This window comes from Beta vulgaris, chromosome 5, assembly GCF_026745355.1.
Source record: "Beta vulgaris subsp. vulgaris cultivar EL10 chromosome 5, EL10.2, whole genome shotgun sequence".
Taxonomy (NCBI): Eukaryota; Viridiplantae; Streptophyta; class Magnoliopsida; order Caryophyllales; family Amaranthaceae; genus Beta; species Beta vulgaris.
Genome location: NC_079206.1, coordinates 63,250,595 through 63,273,023, shown reverse-complemented (window position 1 = coordinate 63,273,023; position 22,429 = coordinate 63,250,595). Strand labels below are relative to the sequence as shown.

At 34.8% G+C, this 22,429-nt stretch overlaps 2 protein-coding genes across 3 annotated transcripts; one reads left to right on the top strand and one right to left on the bottom strand.

Moving 5' to 3' along the window:
• The first annotated feature begins 950 nt into the window (after positions 1–950).
• Positions 951–16,446, top strand: LOC104894422 (AUGMIN subunit 3). Its single transcript, XM_010680644.4, has 18 exons — positions 951–1,390; positions 4,163–4,199; positions 4,482–4,585; positions 5,772–5,967; positions 6,134–6,200; positions 7,194–7,297; positions 7,472–7,556; positions 8,438–8,492; positions 8,976–9,107; positions 9,466–9,535; positions 10,078–10,135; positions 10,268–10,323; positions 11,743–11,895; positions 12,805–12,916; positions 13,099–13,240; positions 13,337–13,412; positions 14,688–14,783; positions 16,026–16,446. The coding sequence occupies exons 1-18, from the start codon at positions 1,215–1,217 to the stop codon at positions 16,155–16,157; spliced, it is 1,851 nt and encodes a 616-aa protein (XP_010678946.2). The 5' UTR covers positions 951–1,214; the 3' UTR covers positions 16,158–16,446.
• Positions 16,447–19,107: 2,661 nt separating this feature from the next.
• LOC104894421 (hypothetical protein) lies at positions 19,108–21,522 on the bottom strand. 2 transcript variants are annotated; one of them, XM_010680642.4, is made up of 4 exons: positions 21,305–21,522; positions 20,945–21,169; positions 19,505–19,711; positions 19,108–19,256 (listed from the first exon to the last, which is right to left on the bottom strand). In XM_010680642.4, the coding sequence occupies exons 1-4, from the start codon at positions 21,308–21,310 to the stop codon at positions 19,206–19,208; spliced, it is 489 nt and encodes a 162-aa protein (XP_010678944.1). In that variant the 5' UTR covers positions 21,311–21,522; the 3' UTR covers positions 19,108–19,205. The 2 variants fall into 2 exon arrangements, with proteins under 2 accessions (XP_010678944.1, XP_010678945.1); XM_010680643.4 differs by having other exon boundaries at positions 19,505–19,708; positions 21,305–21,512.
• Positions 21,523–22,429: the final 907 nt, after the last annotated feature.

Here is a 22,429-nt window from a genome sequence, read left to right as displayed (position 1 = left end):
TGTCTCGATATGTACTTTTAGAATATCGACTTTTTATATTTTTTTTTTACAAATACAAAATCAGAGATATAAATGCTCAAAGTAGTAAATCGGCATGTGTAGAAAGTGTAAGTCTAATGATTAAAAAGGAACAGGGATAGTATAAATGATGTCAATTTTATCTTTAGTGGAACTTTAATAAACAATTTTCAATACCTTTTACTTGAGGTTATTAGATACTCCCTTCGTTTACAAAAAATTGTTACAACTCACTGTAGGAAGGAACCGAGACAAATTCTTAACAAAGCATGAGAGAAGTACAACAAATCATATGTGATTTTCGGAAATCTAAAAGAACCAATAAAATATTAGATGGGAGAGAAAAATATGAGGGATAAAAGCTTTTTGGTAGATTAACAAAATAGGTGGTAGACATTTTTTTTAATAAGGTAAGGAGAAACCTTGATAAGTTGGGGAGAATAAAGGGGATCCCAACTTGCTAAGGGTCAGAATCGATTCCAAAACCCCCAGGAACCGGGAAGGAAGCTTTAACCACCAGGTTATCCTTCACTACCAGGTGGTAGACATATGAGGTAGAAAAGTGTATAAAGTTAATATGACATGTTACCTTATAAGTATAAAGTATTAAGTAGCACTTAGTCTAGTGGTTTGGTTTGTATCTCACATCAAAACCTTGAGGTTGTGGGATCAAATTCCACTAGAGTCACTTTGACAGTAGGGATTTTCCCTTACCATTTTCCTCCTACTCACAAGGGGCATTGTCTGCAAATCGATTAAGACGCCTTCTCCGACTTTTACCTACATCACGTGCATATAAGATTAGTAACTCTAAGCTTTTACCTACATCACGTGCATATAAGATTAGTAACTCTAAGCGACTACACCATTCTCAACCAAAATTTGTAAAAGGAGTGGAAGCAAAGCCCATGAGAGAGAGAGAGAAAAAAAAGCTGTTCTCCATTTCGTAAAACAAAGTTGAAGCCCAATCCATTCTACCAAAAGCGCCACTCTCCCTCCACTGTTCTCCCAGATCTCCCCTCTCTCTCCATTTAAATTTTTCGAAACCATAACTCCTGAAAAACATTCAACACTCACTTCTTTAGTCTCTGTTCGATTGATCGGATGATAAATAAAATGCTTCGAAATTTGGATCTGATAAACTGAAAAACGGAGTAATTTCTCGAATTAGTTGAATAATTGCAGAAAAATTAAAGATGAGTGGAGCAAAATTATGTGGATTGTTAGGGGAGCTAGGGTTCGAAGGTCACGAGAAACTGGACAAAGATAGCTTTGAATGGCCTTTTCAATACGACGACGCTCGACCAATTCTCGATTGGCTTTGCTCTAATCTTCGCCCTTCTAATGTTCTCTCTCCTTCAGAGATTTCTCAGTTACGTCTCTTTTTTCAATTCTTTATTTATTCATCATTATACAATTTCTCTCTGTTTTAGGGTTTTTGATTATAGGTTAAGCGAATGAGTTCAATTGTCATTGTTTCGGTGAATTTTTCGTGAATTTTGGCATTTATTTGATAGTTTTAGGATTAAGATTGGATAATTTTAGTTAATTTAGTGTCGTACTTAGGGATCATATTATGAATTTTGCTTTGATTGACATGATTGCGGTTATATATTGAGGTAAATCGGAGTGAGTTTGTGCTTAATAGTATGGGGAACACTAAGCAATCTCTGAGCTCAGTGGTTTCTATACCTAATGTGTTCTTTGTAGTCGGCTGTAAAATCGGATATGTGGACCTATAAAAGCTGCCTTTGGAAAGATTGGTTTGTTAATCCTGTGTGGTTTTATGCCAAGTGTTCTTTGTGAATGTCCATGTTACTGAATGAGTGAATGTGTATCATCATGGATACCTACAAAAGACATTTATCGGAAACTATAAGCAAATAAGATAGCACTTCGTTAATTTATGACCACGTACCAAGCAGGATATGGGAATAGTTGTCTTTTAGATATTGGACATTTCTCTGTCAATTAGGTCGGCAGCAGAGCATAGCCCAGACATGTGCTGCATTGGCTGGAGGTTGTAAGTTGTTACAGACAACCTATGAAGTGTGTTACTACTTTTGCTAACTCATGTTTGTTCTTGGAAACTGTTATGATGTGATGAGTTAGAATCATCTTGTATATATAAAAAGGTACTTCGTTTCCCATTATCCAGAATTAGGGGTGGACACATACAGATGAACCATTTGGATTTAGTTTGACCGAATCTTGGTTCTTTTGTTAACGAGCCAAGTTTGAGTTTAAAATTTTAGTTTGAATACTAAATAGGCCAAACTCAAACTCAATTGTGTTCTCCTCTTGGCTCGTGGTTCTATAAAATCAATGTCTGTCAAACTTTTGCCAGGAATACGTATCCTTTATTTTAAGGACCAAATTTCCAATGTAGTTACATAGAGAAGGTAGCCGTAAACACAAAATTGCCCAAATCCAATACTAGTATGTTGCTGTGTAGTAACTTCGTTAGTATATCAGTATGCTTATTGTTGGAACATGCTATATCGAACCAAGTTTGAGTTCGGTTGGAACTCGAATTATTCTTATGAAAACAAGCTCTATCAAGGATTTTAAGTTTAAATATAGTATTTTAGATTTCTCTATATCTTCTTTCTACTTTGCTCTAATCCTAGGACAGTTATATGTGAGGGGGAGTGTTGAATTCATCTGTATGCATTGATGAACTATCCCAAGTTGGAGGAGAAGAAAGAAATTTATGAACTTATATGCTTGAAGAGCTATCCCACTTATTGTCAATTGGTTTTGTGATAGAATAAGTAGTCTGAAACTCTGAACTCTCCTCCTTTTGATAACCCATGTCCGTTTGTGTATTTCTAACAATCTAACATTAGTAGTTACTTGGGCTGAAATTCATTTTCTCGTTATATGTGAAGGTTTTTGCTACCTGACTATGGAACTTTGTGACAATGGTTAAATAACATAAAATGTATTGTTCTATGTTCATAGATTTTAGTACAGCAACCGTTATAGTGACTTGCAATTTGATCCAATCATGTAAAGCTCTGAGTTTCCATCTAGTGCCACTCTTCTCCCTTAAAATGTCAGCCCTTTCTGCAAGTTTAATGAATAGGTCTTTACACTTATATAAGACTTGTTGGCTAGATAACTGTCTCTCTACCACAAAGACTTCTTGATAAGTTCTATTGCAGCTCCTTCTAGATATTAAACCATCCATCTACTGTACATATGCTTGTATGCTTTGCAATTGGCATACTTCTATTTAGTTTGCATGTGCGTAGAAGTGTCTGTGTGTATTTGTGCTCTATATTAGAGTTGTGTCAGAGAGCAAGGAACTCGGACTTTAGGTGCACCTAAATTTAATGTCTCTTTTCAATCCAATGTGTTTATAAGGTTCAAGTTAGTAGTCCTAGTTTACGCAGAAGTAGTCATATGAGACTTATGCTGCTTAGTCTGTGATGAATCTATTTCAGCCTGCTTGGTGTATTAGATGTATCATTCCTTATGGTTCCTTTATATTGCACATTGTTGAGTTTGGGGATTAAATTTTTTCTAGAAACATCTGGGAGTGGGAATGATGACTTAATAAGTCTCAGATTAAAGATTACCATTAATCAAGCTATACAGCATACTTTATAACTTTGCAGGTTATGTCACACCTCTATTCTAATGATCAGCCTTCTTCCTTCTATCCTCATGAATGGTATTGACTGCTATTTTCATCTTCTCCATCCTGAGTTAAGGGTGTTTCTCATGCGTGCAGCCGAGCAGTTTCAAAGTCCAAACACGCACTTTGGGATCTCCTTCTGGAAGCTACTAACCTTGAAACCAGACCATGATATGAAACTTTCGTCATGATGATTTATAGTTAAGAATGGACTCTCAGAAAATTCCAATAATGCTTGTCCTAGTCTGAAATTTTTTTGGAGGGGAGGAGCGTGGCTGGATTTCCACACTGACCTGGCCATGGCCTGCTGATCGAGTGGAAAGAAAATAGTGGGCCTATCCAGTTTCTACTTTGTGCTGTAGTACTTAATTAAGTCATAGAAGTAATGCGAAATTCTTTGACCTTCATAATTTAAGCATTCTTGGGGATGATGTTCTCGGTGTTGAAAGACATTTGTTTACCTATTGCATAATAATTTTATAACACAAATTTCTTATCCAGGTATGAGCAGTTTCTACAGGAAGGGAAGTTTTTGGAGGTATGATCATCATGCCTTTTCTTTTATGCAACTATCTAATTGTTTATTGTTTGTAGTTACTGAACAACTTCAACGCCTAATTTACTTTATAGATTAGGTCATTTGCTTTTTTGAAGAGCCGTGTGTTACATCTTACAGTATAATTGAATGGATAAGCATGTGCTTTTGCTGAGCTGAGACACAATGAACTTGTCAAGAGAGAAGTTCTTGAATGTACTTAAATCTTACTGACTTTGGATATTCGCTGTAATTTCGATGACACCTTTCACAATAAATCTACAGGGGGAGGATCTTGATTTTGCTTATGATAGCATTTCTGCCTTTTCCGCTAGGAGAGACAATCAGGAGGCTGTTTTTGGCGCTGAAGAAGGGATGAAGGAAATTAGGTAATGGGTCCGATTTGTTCACCTTATTTTTAGTCCTATATGATAAATAAAGTTCAAATAAGGTTTGATAACGACTAAAAGGTCTAATAACTTCAAATAAGTTCAAATTAGCAAAAATAAGGTTTGACACTAACAAAATAAGGTCTTATAAGTTCAAGATAAGGTCTTATAAGGACTAATAAGTGCCTAACAAGTTCAGATAAGCAAATATAAGTTGATAAGAAAGAAACCAATGTGGTAGATTGGTAGTTGCTTATCTATAAGTGCATTGACTTTTTGACATTACTAGAAGTTCTTTTTCTTGCTCTATGAGCACCGTCCTTTCGGAAGGAAGGGGATTTGATGGTAATCTGATGATATTATTTAACTCTGGCAAAATGGAATATGTTGGTGACCTGCTCCTTTCTTGAATTATGGAAATCTAAATGATGTGCAGTTATATTGGTTAAAATGTGATGCTATCTTCTTTCTATTTGCATTTGGACTTTGTTCTAAACAAAGTGCAGTTGCTTAATACACAGTGGAATGATGGCACATGTGTCAATCTAAACGTGTCATGAGGAGTGCGGTGTATCCAATTGTTTTACTAAAATACAAACACATTGCAGGATTTCTGTTGTATGATTTTACTGTAATAGAACTCACTTGTGAAGAACTTTTCTACTCAACTTCTCTTCTGTTCCACGAGGCAGTGTAAAATAGCTTTTATGTGGGAATGTTAAATAGCTTGAGTGACTGAGTCCATTCTTTGGATTGCAAGCACCTTTTTCGTATCATCAGCAGAAAATTTACACACTTAGTGAGTGCTCAGTAGCTTGCTGTAGAAAGTATATTTTATATTGTGTTCTGATATAAATGTGGGTTAATATTCTTTCTGCACAGACTTCCCTTGGATTCATCTAAGCTCTTTGTCAGTTGCACTTCATGCTCCATAAAGAGATTTGCCTGGGAGCTCTAGGCCTAAATGCTTAATTATTTACTGATAATGTTATGTAAATTTTTTTGACAATTTATTGTTATAGATCCCTGAACTTTTCTGGTATCATTAGCTACATAGAGTGCAGTTGTATTTTATTTTCTAAATTTTTTAAAAAGAGAAAGAAATTTGCTTTCTCTATGAATCCATAAAATAGAAAGAACTATGCTTTCTCTATGAATCCGTAATTGATTTACTCTGCAAGTTTAGGGATGCAACAATGGCATACAAAGCTGAAGCCCTAGAGCTGCAGAGACAGCTTAGCCAGCTCCAGTCACAATTTGATATGCTGACTGGCCAGGCTTCATCTTTAATTCAAGGGAAAAGGGCAAGAGTTGTAGCAACATCTTCTGTTACAGGACAACTTAATACAGTGGAAGATAGCCTTTCAGCTAGAAATTTGGAGGTATTGCCATTCATTCTGGTATTAGTTTTCGAATGGAAAAGCAGCCTGCTTGTTTTTACCAAAACTTGGGGTTCCTTGCAACAATTCAAACTTTTGACGAGTCATATGCAGTATTAGTTTTCTTTACATTTTTTGCAATTCCTTATGTTTTTTCATTGCTTGTTAGATGAATGCAGTTCTTGGAAGGATTGCTTCAACCTCACAGGAGTTGGCACATTATCATTCTGGAGATGGTATATATCTATTAAGCTTTATCTTATTTGATTCTCACAGGGCTCTTATTCCTCCTTACACTCTGTAGATGTTTCTTAGAAAGGTCTTTTTCTTTTTGAAAATTTGACATTCTTTTTATTTTATTATCATTTTACCTGAAGGTACTTTCTCTGACTTCCTAAAAGTTTAAATCATTAACAGAATCTTGTGTATGTTAATCAAATTTCATATGCACATAATTATACATGCTCACATTCGCAGCCCATATTTGGCTCGCAATTATAGTAAAATTGGGATGGAATTAACGTTTGACATTGCTCAAGATCAGTATATTCTCAGTTTCTCACCCAAAAGCCATATCATCTGTGCAATCTTGGTCCTTGGGATATGAGTACCCACCTATGATGGGAAAAAGTAAAGGGTCCAGAACAGGTAGGTGTGCAATGGTCTACAGGAGGGAAGATGTGGAACAGTGAACATTATGATCAATACATTCAGTTGGTTACTAAGTTGACTGCATTTGAACTTTATATGCAAGTAGAGGGAGGAGTGTGACTCAAAGAGTTAAGAAAAACTACTGGCATACCTTTTTATTTTGCATCAATGAAGATTTCCCTTCAATGTCTTTACATTCTTCTGATTTGACAGCAAACTATAGCTTTCACATACGTCTAGGATATCTCGCTACTTTTGCATGTGTGGATAGAGATAACCTTTCTTTTGGTTAGTAATCAGATTGCTCTAGGGATTCTTACAGGATCACAAGCAGTTATCACAGAATAGGGAACAAGGGTTAAACTAGAAAGAGTAAATCACTATTTCCGTAACATGAATGTTCTCTTCTAATAACTTACCATCTAGTACCTCCTTGTAAATTTCACATTAGTCGATTGATGGTGCAACTTGCAAGACTATAATTGGAGAGCCACCATAGGCAGGTTAAGTCATCTAGACTGTAGCTTTGAAGTGGTTGATTCTGAAGGTCTACTGACTTTCAAGTCTTGTGCATGCAGATGAAGGCATATATTTAGCTTACTCTGATTTTCATCAGTACTTGATAAGTGATTCAGCTTGTTCGAAGGAATTAAGTCAGTGGTTTTCCAAACATCTGGACTCGGTATGCATCGCATTTTTTTTTTCCGTGAAGGTCTTTGTTTCATTTACTTTGTGTAGTTGGATTACTATTTGATTTATACATCTTTTCTCTTATTATATTTACATCGCAAGTGCAGTGACACACTTTGTTCATGGCTCATTGATTTGTGTGCTGTTGGTGGATAAATGCGAATAGGTTCCGTTTCGGCTAGTTGCTCAGGATGGAAAAGCTAAATGTTCGTGGGTGAGTTTGGATGACATATCAAATGTTTTAGTAAGAGGTAAACTTTTGTCTTATGGTGTTGCTTGCTAGCTTGTCATTTTTTTTTTATTCTTTGAATCCTTTTCATGTATAAGAGGCATTGTTGAGATATATTTTGAATTGGGGTTGGATTTTGTTGCTAGAGATGTGATGTCTTTATAGATGTCTCATGTGACTGAACTTACACAGTTACACTATATGATTGTTTATATACTTGGAGACTTTGACACTTGCTTCATATGGAAAATATTTGTGTGCTGACTAGTTGAACATGAGTGACTTGATGACTATTTTTACTTCATGTTGCTTGCTTTATACATGAAGTTTTATCACTCATTGATATATCTTCTTCTTGCTAATGGCATGGGGGGTTTTTCTGTGTGTAATGAAATTGTTGAAGTCCGAAGTTTTTATCGCTCATTGATACATCTTCTGCTTGTTAAAGTTGAGAAGTTCTTTTTATGACATCTGGTTTCTCTTAAGGTTGTAACTTTGTAAGATTTACTATCTTATGGTTTTGTTTACCTTCGCTATTTTCTTGTTTGTATTGCTATATTAATTGGGAATGTCAATCAATGTCTATCTTTTAAAATTCCTTTTAGCATCTAAGATTCCTATGTACTACTCCCTCTTAAAGTTTTGGAACCTCTTCCTCAAAATAAGGGCTTATGTTTCTCTTTCAAGATAGTAAAAATTAACATGTATTCATAAATATGCCCCTTCAATGATGGCTAATCTGGATTGGTACTTGCTTTCGGTAGGAAAATAAAGTGATAGTGATATAGGGGGCATTGCTAACATCTATGCCAAAATGGAACATTACGTTGGAAATGTATTTATTGTTGCTTTGTAAATCAACTCTTACCAGTATGGATGCTGTTTTTTCCCTTTGTGTTTCAGATCTAGAAAATTGTCATCATGAACGCGTGTCTGAGCTCCAAAGACTTCGCTCCATGTATGTATCTTTTTCTTTCACAATTTATCAATTATCACGGCATTAATAATTGTTTTGCTTGGGATATGCTACTTGGTGACCCATTCTTGATCAATTTTCTACAGCCTAGAGTATAGATGTCACAATAAGTGTCTTAAGCTCTTCATTGAGATAGGTTGTCGTCGTGTGGGAAAAGATGGAGTATAAGAAGCATTTTAATTGTTTTAGTGCTATGGTAATTGAATTGCTATGATTTGTCTCTACTTTATTTTACTTGGATTCAGGTATTAGAAATTTTTGAGTATGTCTCCAAGTCCTGGACATTGCTATGTACGAAGTTTTTCCGTGATTAAGATGAAGTGTCGAATAGTCCACACCCTTGTCCAAGAGTTGAGGACTTGACACGAGTACTTGAGCTGAAAATATAGTGTTTTGGTAATATAGGTTGTAAATGTCTTTTGTGGTCTTTCTCTTGCAAGCTATCACCCTCTCAATGTTTGGCAGATTCGGGACAAGTGAGAGGCAATGGGTAGAGGCTCAAGTAGAGAATGCTAAGCAGCAAGCAATTCTTACGGCACTCAAATCTCAAGTTGCTTCTGATGAAGCTCACATTCATATGGATCTCCATTCTCTTAGGTATGAGTTTCTACATTTTGCTATGGTTTGAGTTGACTTTGGGACGAATCTGCCTATTGTTACAATTTTAGGATCCCATAGATGTCACAGAGAGCCTAATAAAAGCAGGTTTGGAGTTTGTGGTTCCTTTTTCATGTGTAAATAAATGGATCTGATGCTGGCAACCCAGTATGGATTTAAATTTGGAAAGCCTTATTTATGTACTCAAATTGGCTGAATATGTCTTAAAAATTTCCACTTCACTCACCCACATAGCATGTTGGTGTCTCATGCATTTCAAAGTTGTGAGCTTTGATGTGATTTCTTTATGGTGCTTGCTCGATTTTAATTGAGCTAATTAACGACTTGCAATGAACAGGAGAAAACATGCAGAGTTGGTGGGAGAACTTTCAAATCTTCATCATAAAGAAGAGAAGTTCTTGTCTGAGGTTTGTCTCCTCCCTGCATGCATATCTTGTTTCTCTTTTGCACTACCTTTTGGGTTGATGCTGATGTAAATCCTTAGTACATGAGCAAGATAACTTGTCTCGGGATATTATAACTTTATCTATACTTTAGTCACCTGGAAATAGGATTAAGCAAAACTCTGGAGCAGTGCTTCTTGTCTGTATCATGAGAATTAGGAAAACAGAGGCTGTTATAATTGAGTATAGATTATAATTGTAACCCCTTTTCTGTTTATAATAATTAACGAATGACACTTGAGAGAAAATAAATTTAATCTCTCTTTATCTCAAAAAACTGAATTTGAAGCTAATTGTATAGTCCATGGCTCCATGCTGCAATAGAGCGTGCTCTCCAGTTTTTTCACTTTGTCTTCCATCCTCTTTCTTTAGCATTCTTAAAACTTGTCTGTGCTCTCTCTATTTTGATGTTGCTTTTTCTTTTTTACATTAGTAAAATTGGTTTTACAATCTGTACGACTGTACCTGACTTTTTTTCCCCCTATATTTTCTCTTCCTAATTGTAGACTATACCTGATCTTTGTTGGGAACTGGCTCAGCTGCAAGATACATATATTTTGCAAGGTACACAAAGTTTGGACATATTAGTTTCATGCTTGACTAATGGCTGAGCTGAGTTTCCTCTGCCCTGAATTTAGACTTTAGTAAATACCTGTGTCTTGAGTTAGTTGAATGTACGGTTTCTTTCTTTTGCAGGTGACTATGATTTGAAAATAATGCGTCAGGAGTTCTATATTAATCGGCAGAAGGCGGTAAGCTGGAAAATTTATGGAACCTTAGCTATCAATTTTCCATTTTTAGACCTCAAATTGTTGCCTATAGCTATACAGTCTGGGACTTAAAGAGGAGATATGAATTGTGATCTATATATAGTTCTGATTGCTAATTCCTGATTAGCAAGGCAGCCACACATGTCTGCTACTTCCTCCTTTTCTAAATACTTTATACAATTTTGTTTTTGCACATTCATACACTCTCCTTTGACCGTCTATTGTGATTTCTATGTACGGAAAAATGGTCATGCGAGATCTTGTGAGGATAGTGTAGATATATACTTTCAAAATAAAAACTTTTATAATTTTCACTCATAGAATTAAAATATTAATGGACAAAGTTATACATTGGCAAGCATGCTTACAGATGTATGTGTATTTGGAAACATAGGAAAGTTTGTATTAAATAAATTTCTCTCTTTTCTTTTTTTTTGCGGGGGTTGGGTTGGGGTTAAGGGGATCCATCTGTATGCAATTGAAGTATTGAACCTTGCAACTTAATAAAATCAATGATGTTAAGTTGGATAAAACATGTGCACTATTTTGTAAAGAAAGAAATGGCAAAATGGAACTAGTCAATTGGAGCATGTATAAAGATTTTTTTGATGTACAATGTAACATATTTTCCTTTAATGCTTTATGGATTGCCCTCTTCCTCAATCAGTTTCTACGTACTATTGCAACTTTATTCTTTTAATGTATGGTATTCCAGCTTTTCTATTGAGAAAGCAGGTAATAGCCTAGTGGTATTGGCATCACCTCTAATCTCATAGGTCTTGAGTTTGAGTCTCACCCCTTGCAAGAGGGATCCCCGATTTCCCCATTTCTTGCAAGGGACTTAACTTACCTGTCTAAAATAAAAAGTTCCAGCTTGTCTTGCAGTCTTGCTAAAGCTGAGAGCTCATCCTGAGTGAACTGATGTACTATGAGATTAGTGTGGATCCTGGAATATCAGATCCGTGGGCGTCCTTCCCATGGTCATTGTCAATTTAGGAGTCCACAGCTTTTTTAGAACTATGCACAAGCATCTCTATCCTATCTGTTTCCCTCTTCGGTGCTGCTACATTATAGTTTTCCTCGTGTTTCCACTAATGAGGAACTTGTGGGGAGAAAAGTTGTTTGTATAGCAGTAATGTTTCCTAATCAGAGTAATTAGCTTGTGTAGCAAAACTTTATACTTTACAATTGAAACCAATGTCTTTCTTGATGACTGCACATCAAGGTGGAGCTGTTGGATTTTGAAGAGTCTGCTAGTATTTAAATGACCATGCTGTCTTTCGTTTTTGTTTTTATTTTCTTATCATGGCTTGGATTGTGCAGCTCTATCAGACATATTAAGTTACTGTCTGTTGTTGCTGGTGTCATTGACTTGGTTTTTGTTCTTTTTATCATCGGCAGTTCATTAATCATTTGATCAACCAGCTTGCGAGGCATCAGTTTCTAAAGATAGCATGCCAGTTGGAAAAGAAAACAATGCTTGGAGCATATTCATTGCTTAAAATCATCGAGTCAGAACTTCAGTCATATCTCTTGGCAACAAAAGGACGAGTGGTATGTTGTTGAAATTCAATCTTAATTACATATTAATATATTATACGTTCATGCTATGACAAACTGGAGAATAATTCTTGTTTTTTCTTTGTTTGGCTTTGCCTCATTAGCATAAAAAAAAAAAAACAAACTGGAGAATAATTAATGCTTCCTCCATTCTGAAATAAGTGAAACACTTCTCTCTAATATGTGAGCTTTTTGAGAGAAGTATTTCACTTATTTCAGAATGGAGGAAGTACATAGTTTCCGCATATCTGTGGTTGATGATTTCAAGACTAGTATGAGAATGAACACCTCTACCAAATCATCTGTCCAGTCTAAATGGGATGGTTAATGCCACTCTAACAATTAGGTCCTGATAAATCTTGTTTGGGAACTTGAAATGTTTCTATGATTAAGGAGATGAATGTACAATGATTTATGACACCCATAAGGAGAAAGTGATTAAGTTACGACCACCATCCCATATTATATTATACATGTACCAAAAATGAATCTCCCTTAATAAAGTATATGTTCCCTTATTCGTAAGTTTTTCCTCTCTACTTTATTTCCAAAGTTGGGCCTCACACCAAGCTGCCTGCATACTTCTCTGTAGTATTTGCCACTGTATACTTTTATATGAGATGGAGGGAGTATTGTTGATTTGGAGCAATATATAATACTTTATTTTTCCTTTATCAAAGAAATGAGACTGTTGTACCAATGATTGTGTATGCCATTGGTGTTTTGCTGGCAGTTTGGTGGATTCCCTTCCACACTTGATGATCATTTTAGGTTAGCAAGGATGCATCTAAATTGCTATGTTGTCCTTGTATCTGATTATAACAAACTTGATCTATTTGCTCATTAATTTTAGTGGGTAAGTAAAGGTTGGATGTTTTTGATATGATATTGTTTTGCTGGCAGGGTCGTTGCCTAGCCCTGACTCAAGCTGTATCTGAGGTTCAAGAACAAGGGGCGGTAGATGACAGGGACAATTTCTTGCATGGTGTTAGAGATCTTCTAAGCATATATTCAAGTAATTTAATGCTCTCGTTCAAGCTTTTGTGTTATACATAAATCTCTCTGCTGATCTAACTGCTTGGGTGTGAGGCAGCTTACACCTAGTGTCAAATTGTCAATAAATCCCCTCTTAAAATGGCAAAGTCTATAATTATTTCGATTTGTGTGCATGTTTGCTACTCTATCTACCCTCTTCAGATGCCCAGGCTAGTGTCTCAAGATATGTCTCAGCTCCTGGCATTGTTCAGCAAATATCAAGCCTTCAGTCAGACTTGATGAGTCTTCAATCTGACCTAGAAAATCTGCTTATCGAGGACCGGAATAGATGCATCAATGAGCTGTGAGTGAATATTTTCTATCATTCTGCAATGCTTACTTGAGAAGTATGCTGGATTAATTTTAATTTGTTCTAAGGTGTTTCAAACCTATTATTCAGGTGTACTCTAATTCAGAATTTGCAGCAGCTGCTTTTTGCCTCGTCAACAACAGCGCTACCTGTATTGACACCAAGGGTATCTCACTATTTCATTCTTACTTGCCAACCTGAACACTTGCCACGCAAGAGTCCCAGCTGCTTATTGGCCAATGACAAGGGCAGGCAATCAGCTCGGATTGGGTTGGGTTGGGTTCGGGTGACCAGTTTACATAAACAAGTCAGCACCCCTGAACCTGAATCTGTCCTGTTTACCTAAATAGGTCAGAAATTCCAACCGAAGCTGACCTATTTTTAAACGGGTTGACCTGAACCTGACCCATGTAACATGATTTTTGAAAATTTGATCCTAACTCCAAGAACTTAATTTACCTCAAGTCACTCAAAGTGATAACTGATAAACAATTGCACAGAGCCTCAAACTGAAACACAATTGAAAAACAAAAAAAAAGAATTAGTAAAATCAGAAATCCAAACCTAATAAATGTAAGTTTTAAAAAATGGAAGAAGAAACTGAATAACTACTTTACTAACCGAAATAAGTCAGGAATTAAGAATTTTGTTTTGAAATTATTTTTATTATTTTATTTTCTTTAACAGATTTTGTTAAGAGATTGAAGAGAGACTGAGAGATGTTAGAGAGAAGAGAGAGAAGAGAATGGCGGAAATGTCAAGGGAGAGTAGCAGTGAGTTAGGATTAGGTCACTTAGGTCATTAGGTTTTCTTACAATCCTATTCTGTGTCTTTCTCTTTAGGGCTTTCAAGATTATATTTGACTTTTTTATTATTAGGGCTGAAATAATTGGGCAAGCCCATAATACGAATAATTGGACATTTATCTTTCAAGTCAATTCAGGTTGGTTTCAGGTTGAAAATTTCAACCTTAACCTAACACGTTTAATTTCAGGCCGGGTTTAGGTTGACCCACTTATGTAAACATGTCGAAAATCTCAACCCAAACCCGCTTATTTCAGTTCAGGTTATCAGGTTGGGTTAGCTTTTGCCACCCCTGTTGGCCATTGCTAGGCCCTTTTCTCGTTTTTTTTTTCATCTTGATATTGCTTCCTTTACTCAATGGTTGTGTGGCAAGTCTATATTCGCTGTGAGCTTATTTATTAATGTTCTTTTGTACTAGTGAATTTTGTGTTTGTTCTTGCTGCCCTGAATATAGTAAGTGAACTCTATGCATGGTGTGCAAGTAGGCCCTTATAAAGCAGCTGTGTTATTGTTCTTTCAGCTGAATATAGGTCTATTCCCACCCCAATAAATAAATATCATGCCTTGTGCAGTGTTTTGTAAGCTGAAGTTTTGGTATGCATAATTATGTTTGATTTAACCCTGCTACTTCTGACAGCGATTGACAAAGGAGCTTGATGAAATTGAAAAGATCAATTCAAGGCTTTCTGCTGCTATCGAGGAAGTAAATTTTGAACATTATAAGAAGAACGAGGTATTTAACTTTAGTATTATGATGACTATATTTTCTCCATCTCTTCATTTGTTATTGTTTCCCATTACTAGACATATATTATTCTGAGGTATTTACTTGTATATTGACGGCTTTTCGAACAAACAGAAGTTTTCTTGTATACACAACATGATTAAGTAATGGGTTTTAAAGGGGGCCAGCTTACGGGCCAGGCCTTTCTCTGACCTGATAACTAGTATCGCTGCCTCGCCCAGCTCTATCAGCAGGCCCTTTCTTTTGCAATACTTAAAAAGGTCTCTCATGGCCCAATTATTATTACAGCATTCTCTACCATAGAATTCGGCCTTCGGGGTCAACCCGGCGGCTTCTATGAGGAACGCAGCGAAAAGGAGGCTCGAGGGCTTGCTATCGGTATTGGAAACGTTTTTAGTTCCTTGATCCATTCCGTAGTGCAAAATCCGTCATTGGTAAAACAATTATCTGGTTATGCTATTTTGGGCTTTGTTCTAACCGATTATCCATCAAGAAAGTTTGAAAATGAAAGTTTTGCCATTTCAGTGGCAAAGCGATTGTCGATTGGAAGGACAGAGAGATCTACGTCAAGTAGGTAAAGTAGGCATATGAATTGTGAACCACTTTAGCCGACAACCAGGCCGTGAGGCTTTCTCAGGCGCACGTTTTCTATTTACATTCCCGTCTGTGGTTACGCGGCTTTCTCTTATAGGTATAGGGGTCTATTTTCTCTGACTTGACTCAGCTTGACCTACTTGACTCAGCGGTTAGAGCCTATGGGCTATTGATTTGTCCCCTGGATTGGACTTGTTCTGAATTATCCTTTGTTACCGTTACGTTGTTCCTAAGGACTAGCAAAATCGAAATAGCGAAATTCTTGGTTCATCTCAGCATACGCTAGGAGCATCACTCTCTAGAACCTTCCGCTACATTTTTGGGGTGGTGATTCCTTGAGCAGGATTGGCAGTAGACCAGGAGTCCCATAGTATGCTGATGAGGCTACCACCAATCAAGCTCGTATTTCTTTTCCTAGTTGGTGTGGTCTGAACAGCACGAGGCTGTATCTTTATTGGTATTGGTTACATATGTATTTCATGATAGTAAGTAGAATCATACGAAATTTAAGCAGAGTGGTTTGCATATATTTTGTCATTGTGGTAGGCACTGGTTCATATCTCTTGTTCTCTCTTTTGCAGATAATTTGCTTATACCCATCTTATATGAAAGACTTACTAGTCCTTTTTTCTGTAGATTGTCAAACATCATGCAACAGAGGTAGAATTCCAAAGGCGTATTTTTGTTGATTTCTTCTGTAATCCTGATCGTCTGAGGAGTCGAGTAAGAGAGTTGAATGCTCGTGTCAGAGCTTTACAAGCTTCATGATGCTTTTTCTATTATGTATGTATTTAGGAATTTTTTTGGCATTTGCCATTTTGGGATATGTTGTATAATGTGTATATGTAGTTTTGGTCGCGAAGGTCCTAGATGTATTTTCAATTCCATAATTTTTCAGTAGTGTAAAATCTGCCTTAGTTGGCTAATATTGATCGAATTACGTAAGTGAAAGTGTTGATTTATGTCGTAGAGACAGCAATAAAACTTGGGTGATCTTTTACCCTACTGTAAGACAAGTAGTTTCTGTTATGATGTGACACTGAATCTTTAAAAGAAATAGTTTTCTGCTACCCAGATGAGTTCCATTCTGTTGTATCTGTTGGAAATATAACTTTTGAATTGGCACGGAACTTTACTGTTACCACTATTTGTTAGCAGCTACTAGATGTTCCGATAATGATCATCTGGATGCTGGGCTGCATCGAGAAATGACCAAACTACGTTTCATGTATTGTCTATGAAATATGGTCAAGGTTGGCCTAGTTTAGTTGGTTGGACGTGCTTCTTTCATCAAGAGACATTCATCTTATCTTAAAAAAAGCATTGTCAATGATTAATGGGCTCAAAAGATGATAGATTATGTCATGAGCCATAATAATGGTTAGAATATTCATCTTGAAGAATAGTAATAGAATTATAGATAGTCATTTGTATCTGGTGGCAGATCATAACATTCAAAATGTGGCCTAAAGAGAACATCTCCCCTATTGTGTTGCAGGGTCTATAAATGATTAATGAATATGAGAAATTTTCCATCAAAAGAAAAGAGGGGTCCTTTCTTCACTATATGTGCTTTAACCAACACTTAAGCTCCACTTTAAGAAGAAGAAATGGAAAAGAAAAATAAATTTACAACAAACCTTTTGCTTTAAATGGCCTCTAACTAAACATATGGGTGCACCGTGCACTTCTTTAGATGAAAAGATAAAGTTTAAAACAAATTAAAAGGGATGAACAAGTCTCTTTCTGATTGAAACTCTTAACTTTGCACTACAATTTCCAATAACAAATCTCTTTAGGTATGCATGGTGAGGATTCATTATCACGTCAAAATTTTCTTTTTCAAGCAGAAAATTACATAGTGGTTTTAATTATTAATCTAGCTTTTATTGAGTGGTACTGAATTCCATTTGCTAGTAATAATATAGTACAATATATGTGATATGTCTATACCATAAGCTATCTAGAGCACCACCATTAACCATGAGTGAGATTTAAGATTGTGAAGGTAATCTTAAATTGGGCTTTTATTATGATTGAAACAAAAATCGTGGGATGTTTGGAAAAAGATTTTGCATGGGACGAGTGTATCCATGATCAGGCATGGGTGTGGGGACCACTGCCTGATCCGGCTCAATTTTTTTTTTTTTTGCTTTTTTCTAACATGAAGTGTACGTAAGCATAATTTCTCCCATTCGGAAATGATAACCTACTTATCAAGTTGGAGACGAAAACAAGAGATGTAACATATATAGATGTATATACGCCCGACACTAAATGTAGTATTTGTGCAAAGGCCATGTGCATACATGAGGTACTAAGAACGTGATATTTTTTTTATTGACAATTAGATTCATGTAACCGCATAAGTAGAGATGACAATTCACTTCGGATTCGACAAGAGTCCAACATGACCCGACCAAAATAATCTGATTCGAATCTGAAAATGTGAGTGATCCAAATCATATAGGAGGTCGAGCCTAGATATGAACCGATGTGAACTCGATTACTAATGTCACCTTTTCAACTTATAGACAAAATCTATATGATAATTATATTAATTTTATTGTAAAACAAGTAATATATAGTATAGTTATATTATAGAAACATTGATTTTTGTGATCTTAAGTGATAAATAGTAGGAGTCCGACTCAATATTAGGCAAAAATAGTCCAATAAATTAATATTAAAATTCAAATTTGATCCAATCCGAATAAAAATGCGTCGGATATAGAATTTGTAAAATTTGACCTGTTGCCATTCCTAGGTGCACGTAATAGTTTGTATTCACATATATGTTATATGTATACATGTTTATGCAAAAACCTCTTTTGCCCACCTTGAGAAAGAGAAGAAATTTCTGTTTCGCTTTGTAAGGTTATCTTCCAAATTAATTTCCATTATCACACAGAGGAATTGCTCAAAAGACATAAAGCTAAAGGCAAAAGTCACCATTCCAATATCTCAAGTTGCAATACTTTACAAGCAATATCCTTTCATCTTTCCTTGCAATTTTTTCCATGAAAAGTTCAATTGCCAAGACTCCCAAATTAGCTAACTCATTCAATAAACATAGCAAATATATATATATATATATATATATATATATATATATATATATATATATATTATATCTCGTGAGGGTATTGAAAAAAAAAAAAGGTATGAAAGAGAAAAGGAGGCTATGTGACTTCTTTTTGAAAAGCTCCAACTTACCATTGGGAAAGTAAACTAACCATGAACTTTTTTTTTTTTTTTAAGAGAATTATGTAGGAGCCCAATGATTAGAGCTCCCACCTCCTAACTTCATGATCGGGAGTTTGATTCTCATCAACTCCAAACTTAAGGTGTTTGTGTGGATATTTGCTTGTGAGTATAAATCCCCACTTTCCAATCTCCTGAGCCTACTTGGCTACTTAATTACCGGGAAAAAAAAATTAAAAAATAAATAAAAGTAAACTTACCACAAATTAAAATTTATACAAAAGACATAAATCATAACCACCCATAATATTTTTCATTGTTCAACAACTTTTTTTTCTTTTTACAAAAGCCTAATTGGAAGAAAAATATTACATCCCATCCATGTATACATATATGAAAACATCTCTCGCTCAAACCATTGTTTCTCACTTTTTTTTTTTTGAATAGTCCATTGTTTCTCACTTAATTAGCTTACAAGCCAACATATTTAATTCTCTTAATAACATTTCAATGAAAATATTAAAATTTCTCTTCTAATAATTCCATAGGCTTGTAACACTAATATACTAACTAATCAAAGTATTAAACCATCATTATCTCTAGCTCCAAAGATTAAGCACAAGCAGGCAGCAAACAGCTTGAAAAAAGCCCTAATCTCTTCTTCTGCAAAATAAAAGACAATAAAAATATTGTATTAGAAAAGAATAAAAGGCAAAAAAAAGAGGGTTTTTTTTTCCTTTTTCATCTTTTGTAAAAAGAATTAAAGACTAAATTTTTAATCCTTTGTAAAAAGAATTAAAAGCTAAATTTTTAATCTTTTGTAAAAAGAATTAAAGGCTAAATTTTTTGTTAGAAATTAAAAAAAGAAAAAGGAGGAAAAAATGGATAATAAAGTGAAAAAATAAATATACCCTTTTAGGTTTGACATGGAGGTATTCAGGAGGAATTTTGTACAAGTCTTCATCAACAGGCTTAGACTTGGATTTAGGAGGAGAGAGAATTGGACTTGGAGGTTCCTTTATGTCATATGAATATCCTCCCCAATCTTGCTTTTGCATAATTTGTTGCTGTTTTTTCACTCCTTTGACATTTGAGTAGCCTGATTCTCCTTTTCTCTGCTTTAAACCAATTACCAAAAAATTCACCAACATTTGTCATCATCAACTATCAAAAAAGTTAAGTGAAGATAATCAAAGATTACTACTCAACAAACATTATTAGGATTTATTCAACCAAAATCATCATCATTTAGGCATGTTGCACACCTTTAATCCATAACTTTAAAAACATGGTTTATGTCACTACATACCTAATTATTGATTCTTTTGTCACTACACCATAATATGTCAATAACAAAAATTACTCGAACTTAACTAAAGTATATCCGGATGTATCATGAACATCGTAAATCGTAATGGACACACTATAGATAATGGAGCCAATAATCAAGAAATTTTGGCCCAAAAAACCATGGTCACACTCCATTGATCTTGTCATGTACTACTCTACATTGCAACTTTATGCAATATAGTATAGCTATGTTTAATAGTAGTAAAATTAACTCCATCAACAAAAATGTACTAAAAATAACAAAATGTTGTTAGTTGATGTCTTTCTTTACAATTACTAGTTTTTTTCATTTATCAAAATCTTTTTCCAAGTTAATAAGTATTCTTTTCTTATTTGGAAAACCAAAAGAATGTTTTAAATTTCTTTTGGTGATGCTTTTAATGGGAAATAGTGGTGGCATGCAGAGAGTGGGGCTAACATAATTAATAGGAGTATTTAAATTTAAGTAACGGCATTCTCAAAACTTGGATCAGTATATTCAGTAACATAACAATTTGAATATCAGGATCCAATCTTATTTACATCACTTCGCTTAATTATTCTTTAACACCAAAAAAAACACAATTTGAATATCAAGATGATTTCAGATCAGAGGAACAACATATCAACATATACTTCCTCCGTTTCATAATATTACTCGCTATACTCTCTATTGTTTCATAATATTACTCGCTACACTCTCTATTGTGGCAAGTTTTATATTACTTGCTACAGTTTCTTTTTGGGCAATAAACTCTTACTATCTCTCCTCTAACATGTATTCCTTATCTTTTTAGTCTCTACCTCTATCTTCTTCAAAAATTTGCTTAAGAGTCCGTGAATTGAGAAGTGTAGCGAGTAATATGAAACGGAGGAAGTACTCCATAAAGAGGTCATTATTTATTTACGCTACTTTTCAAGTTACTGAACTCAAATAGTAAGATAAGACGGTATTTTTATAGACCAACTATCGCGGCATTAGCTAAACAAATAAAAAAAATAATGAGGCTAAGATAACATACCCTACTTCGACGAGGAACAAGAATAACAGCAGGAGTAACAATATCATTTTGATACAAATCACCAGCAACATATAAATCTCTATGTTCAACATCAGCTTCAGAATAACCACCAAAACGACCAAAACCAGTTTGTCTTGCACTCTCAAAACACTGTGTATAAGGAAGATTTCCATCTTCATAATCCCAACTTCCAAATGCTGGTACATGATAATTCCACCTATATTCCTGTCATACCAAACAAAACCTTAACTTTATTTAATCACACCCATATAACTTTAGAACCAAAAACAATAAAAACCTTAACTTAATTTAATCACCCATATAAGTTTTAATACCAAAAAGAAGGAAAATGAAACTTACATCCATGATAAATTTTTTTTGTGGGTATGTGTGAGTGAGCCAAACAGAGCGTAGTGAGATACTTATAAAGAGATTCAAAGGAGGAGAGAGAAAGAAGAAGAGGACAGATGTGGGGGGACAAAGTGGTAAGGGAGAGAGTATGATGAAAGAGACAATAGAGAAAGAAAAGGAAGAAAAAAGGGGGAGAGAAGAGTAAAGGGTGTAATATTTAGCTTTTTAATGCTGTGTTTGGTTTTTGTTATATGTCAAATAATTTAGTAAGAAAACTTTGGCTTTTGAAGAACAGAGGAAAAACAGAGCATAAACAGAGTAAATGCAGGTGTGAGACTTGAGAGTAGTGTTGGAAGTATTCTACTATTAGTATATTCCAAAACCCTTTTTTTTATTTTATTTTTGGAGACCTATGTTTCTTTAAATATATTTTTGTATTTGGTTTTTAATGAATTTGGAAGACTTGCACTTTTCGAGGAGAGGAATCTAATCTACAAAAAATAAAAAATGGGAAAGGCTATTATATTTATATGTTCTTGTCTAGCAACTCTCCCAAGGAAAATATTGAGTAGTTGAAAATGAGTTTGGTTTATTGATGAGGATTGAATTGTCAACTTCATGATTGAGAAATGAGAAACTAACTACTACTATGTTCTTTTCACCAAAATTAAGATAAGTTAGGGTAAATTTAGTAAGTTTGACTATAATTCTAGAAGTTCTATTCACAAATTACAATTAAGGGTTCGTCTGTTATTATTTCTTATTTCGATTTTTCAGTATTTTTGAAAATCAAAAACTAAAATATGAAAATTAGAAAAAAGTTTTTTTTTTTTTTTTTAAGTTTTCAATTGTCAATTTTCCAAATTGATATTTCCAAATTGACATGATTAGTATAAGTATGACTAACTTTAAAATTTATTACACCATTATTTCATATGATTTTTATATTCATAAAACTAAAAATTAAAAACTTATAGTAATGTCGACTAGGACCATATCTCAAAAAATGGTATCGTTTGCTGTTTTGTACACCTAACGATTCTTGTAGAGTTGTCGGTATGCAAAACCTACTATGTGACATACGTGACAAAGTGACCTTATGCAACGTGGTTGAGGGATTGCGGCTGTGTCCTT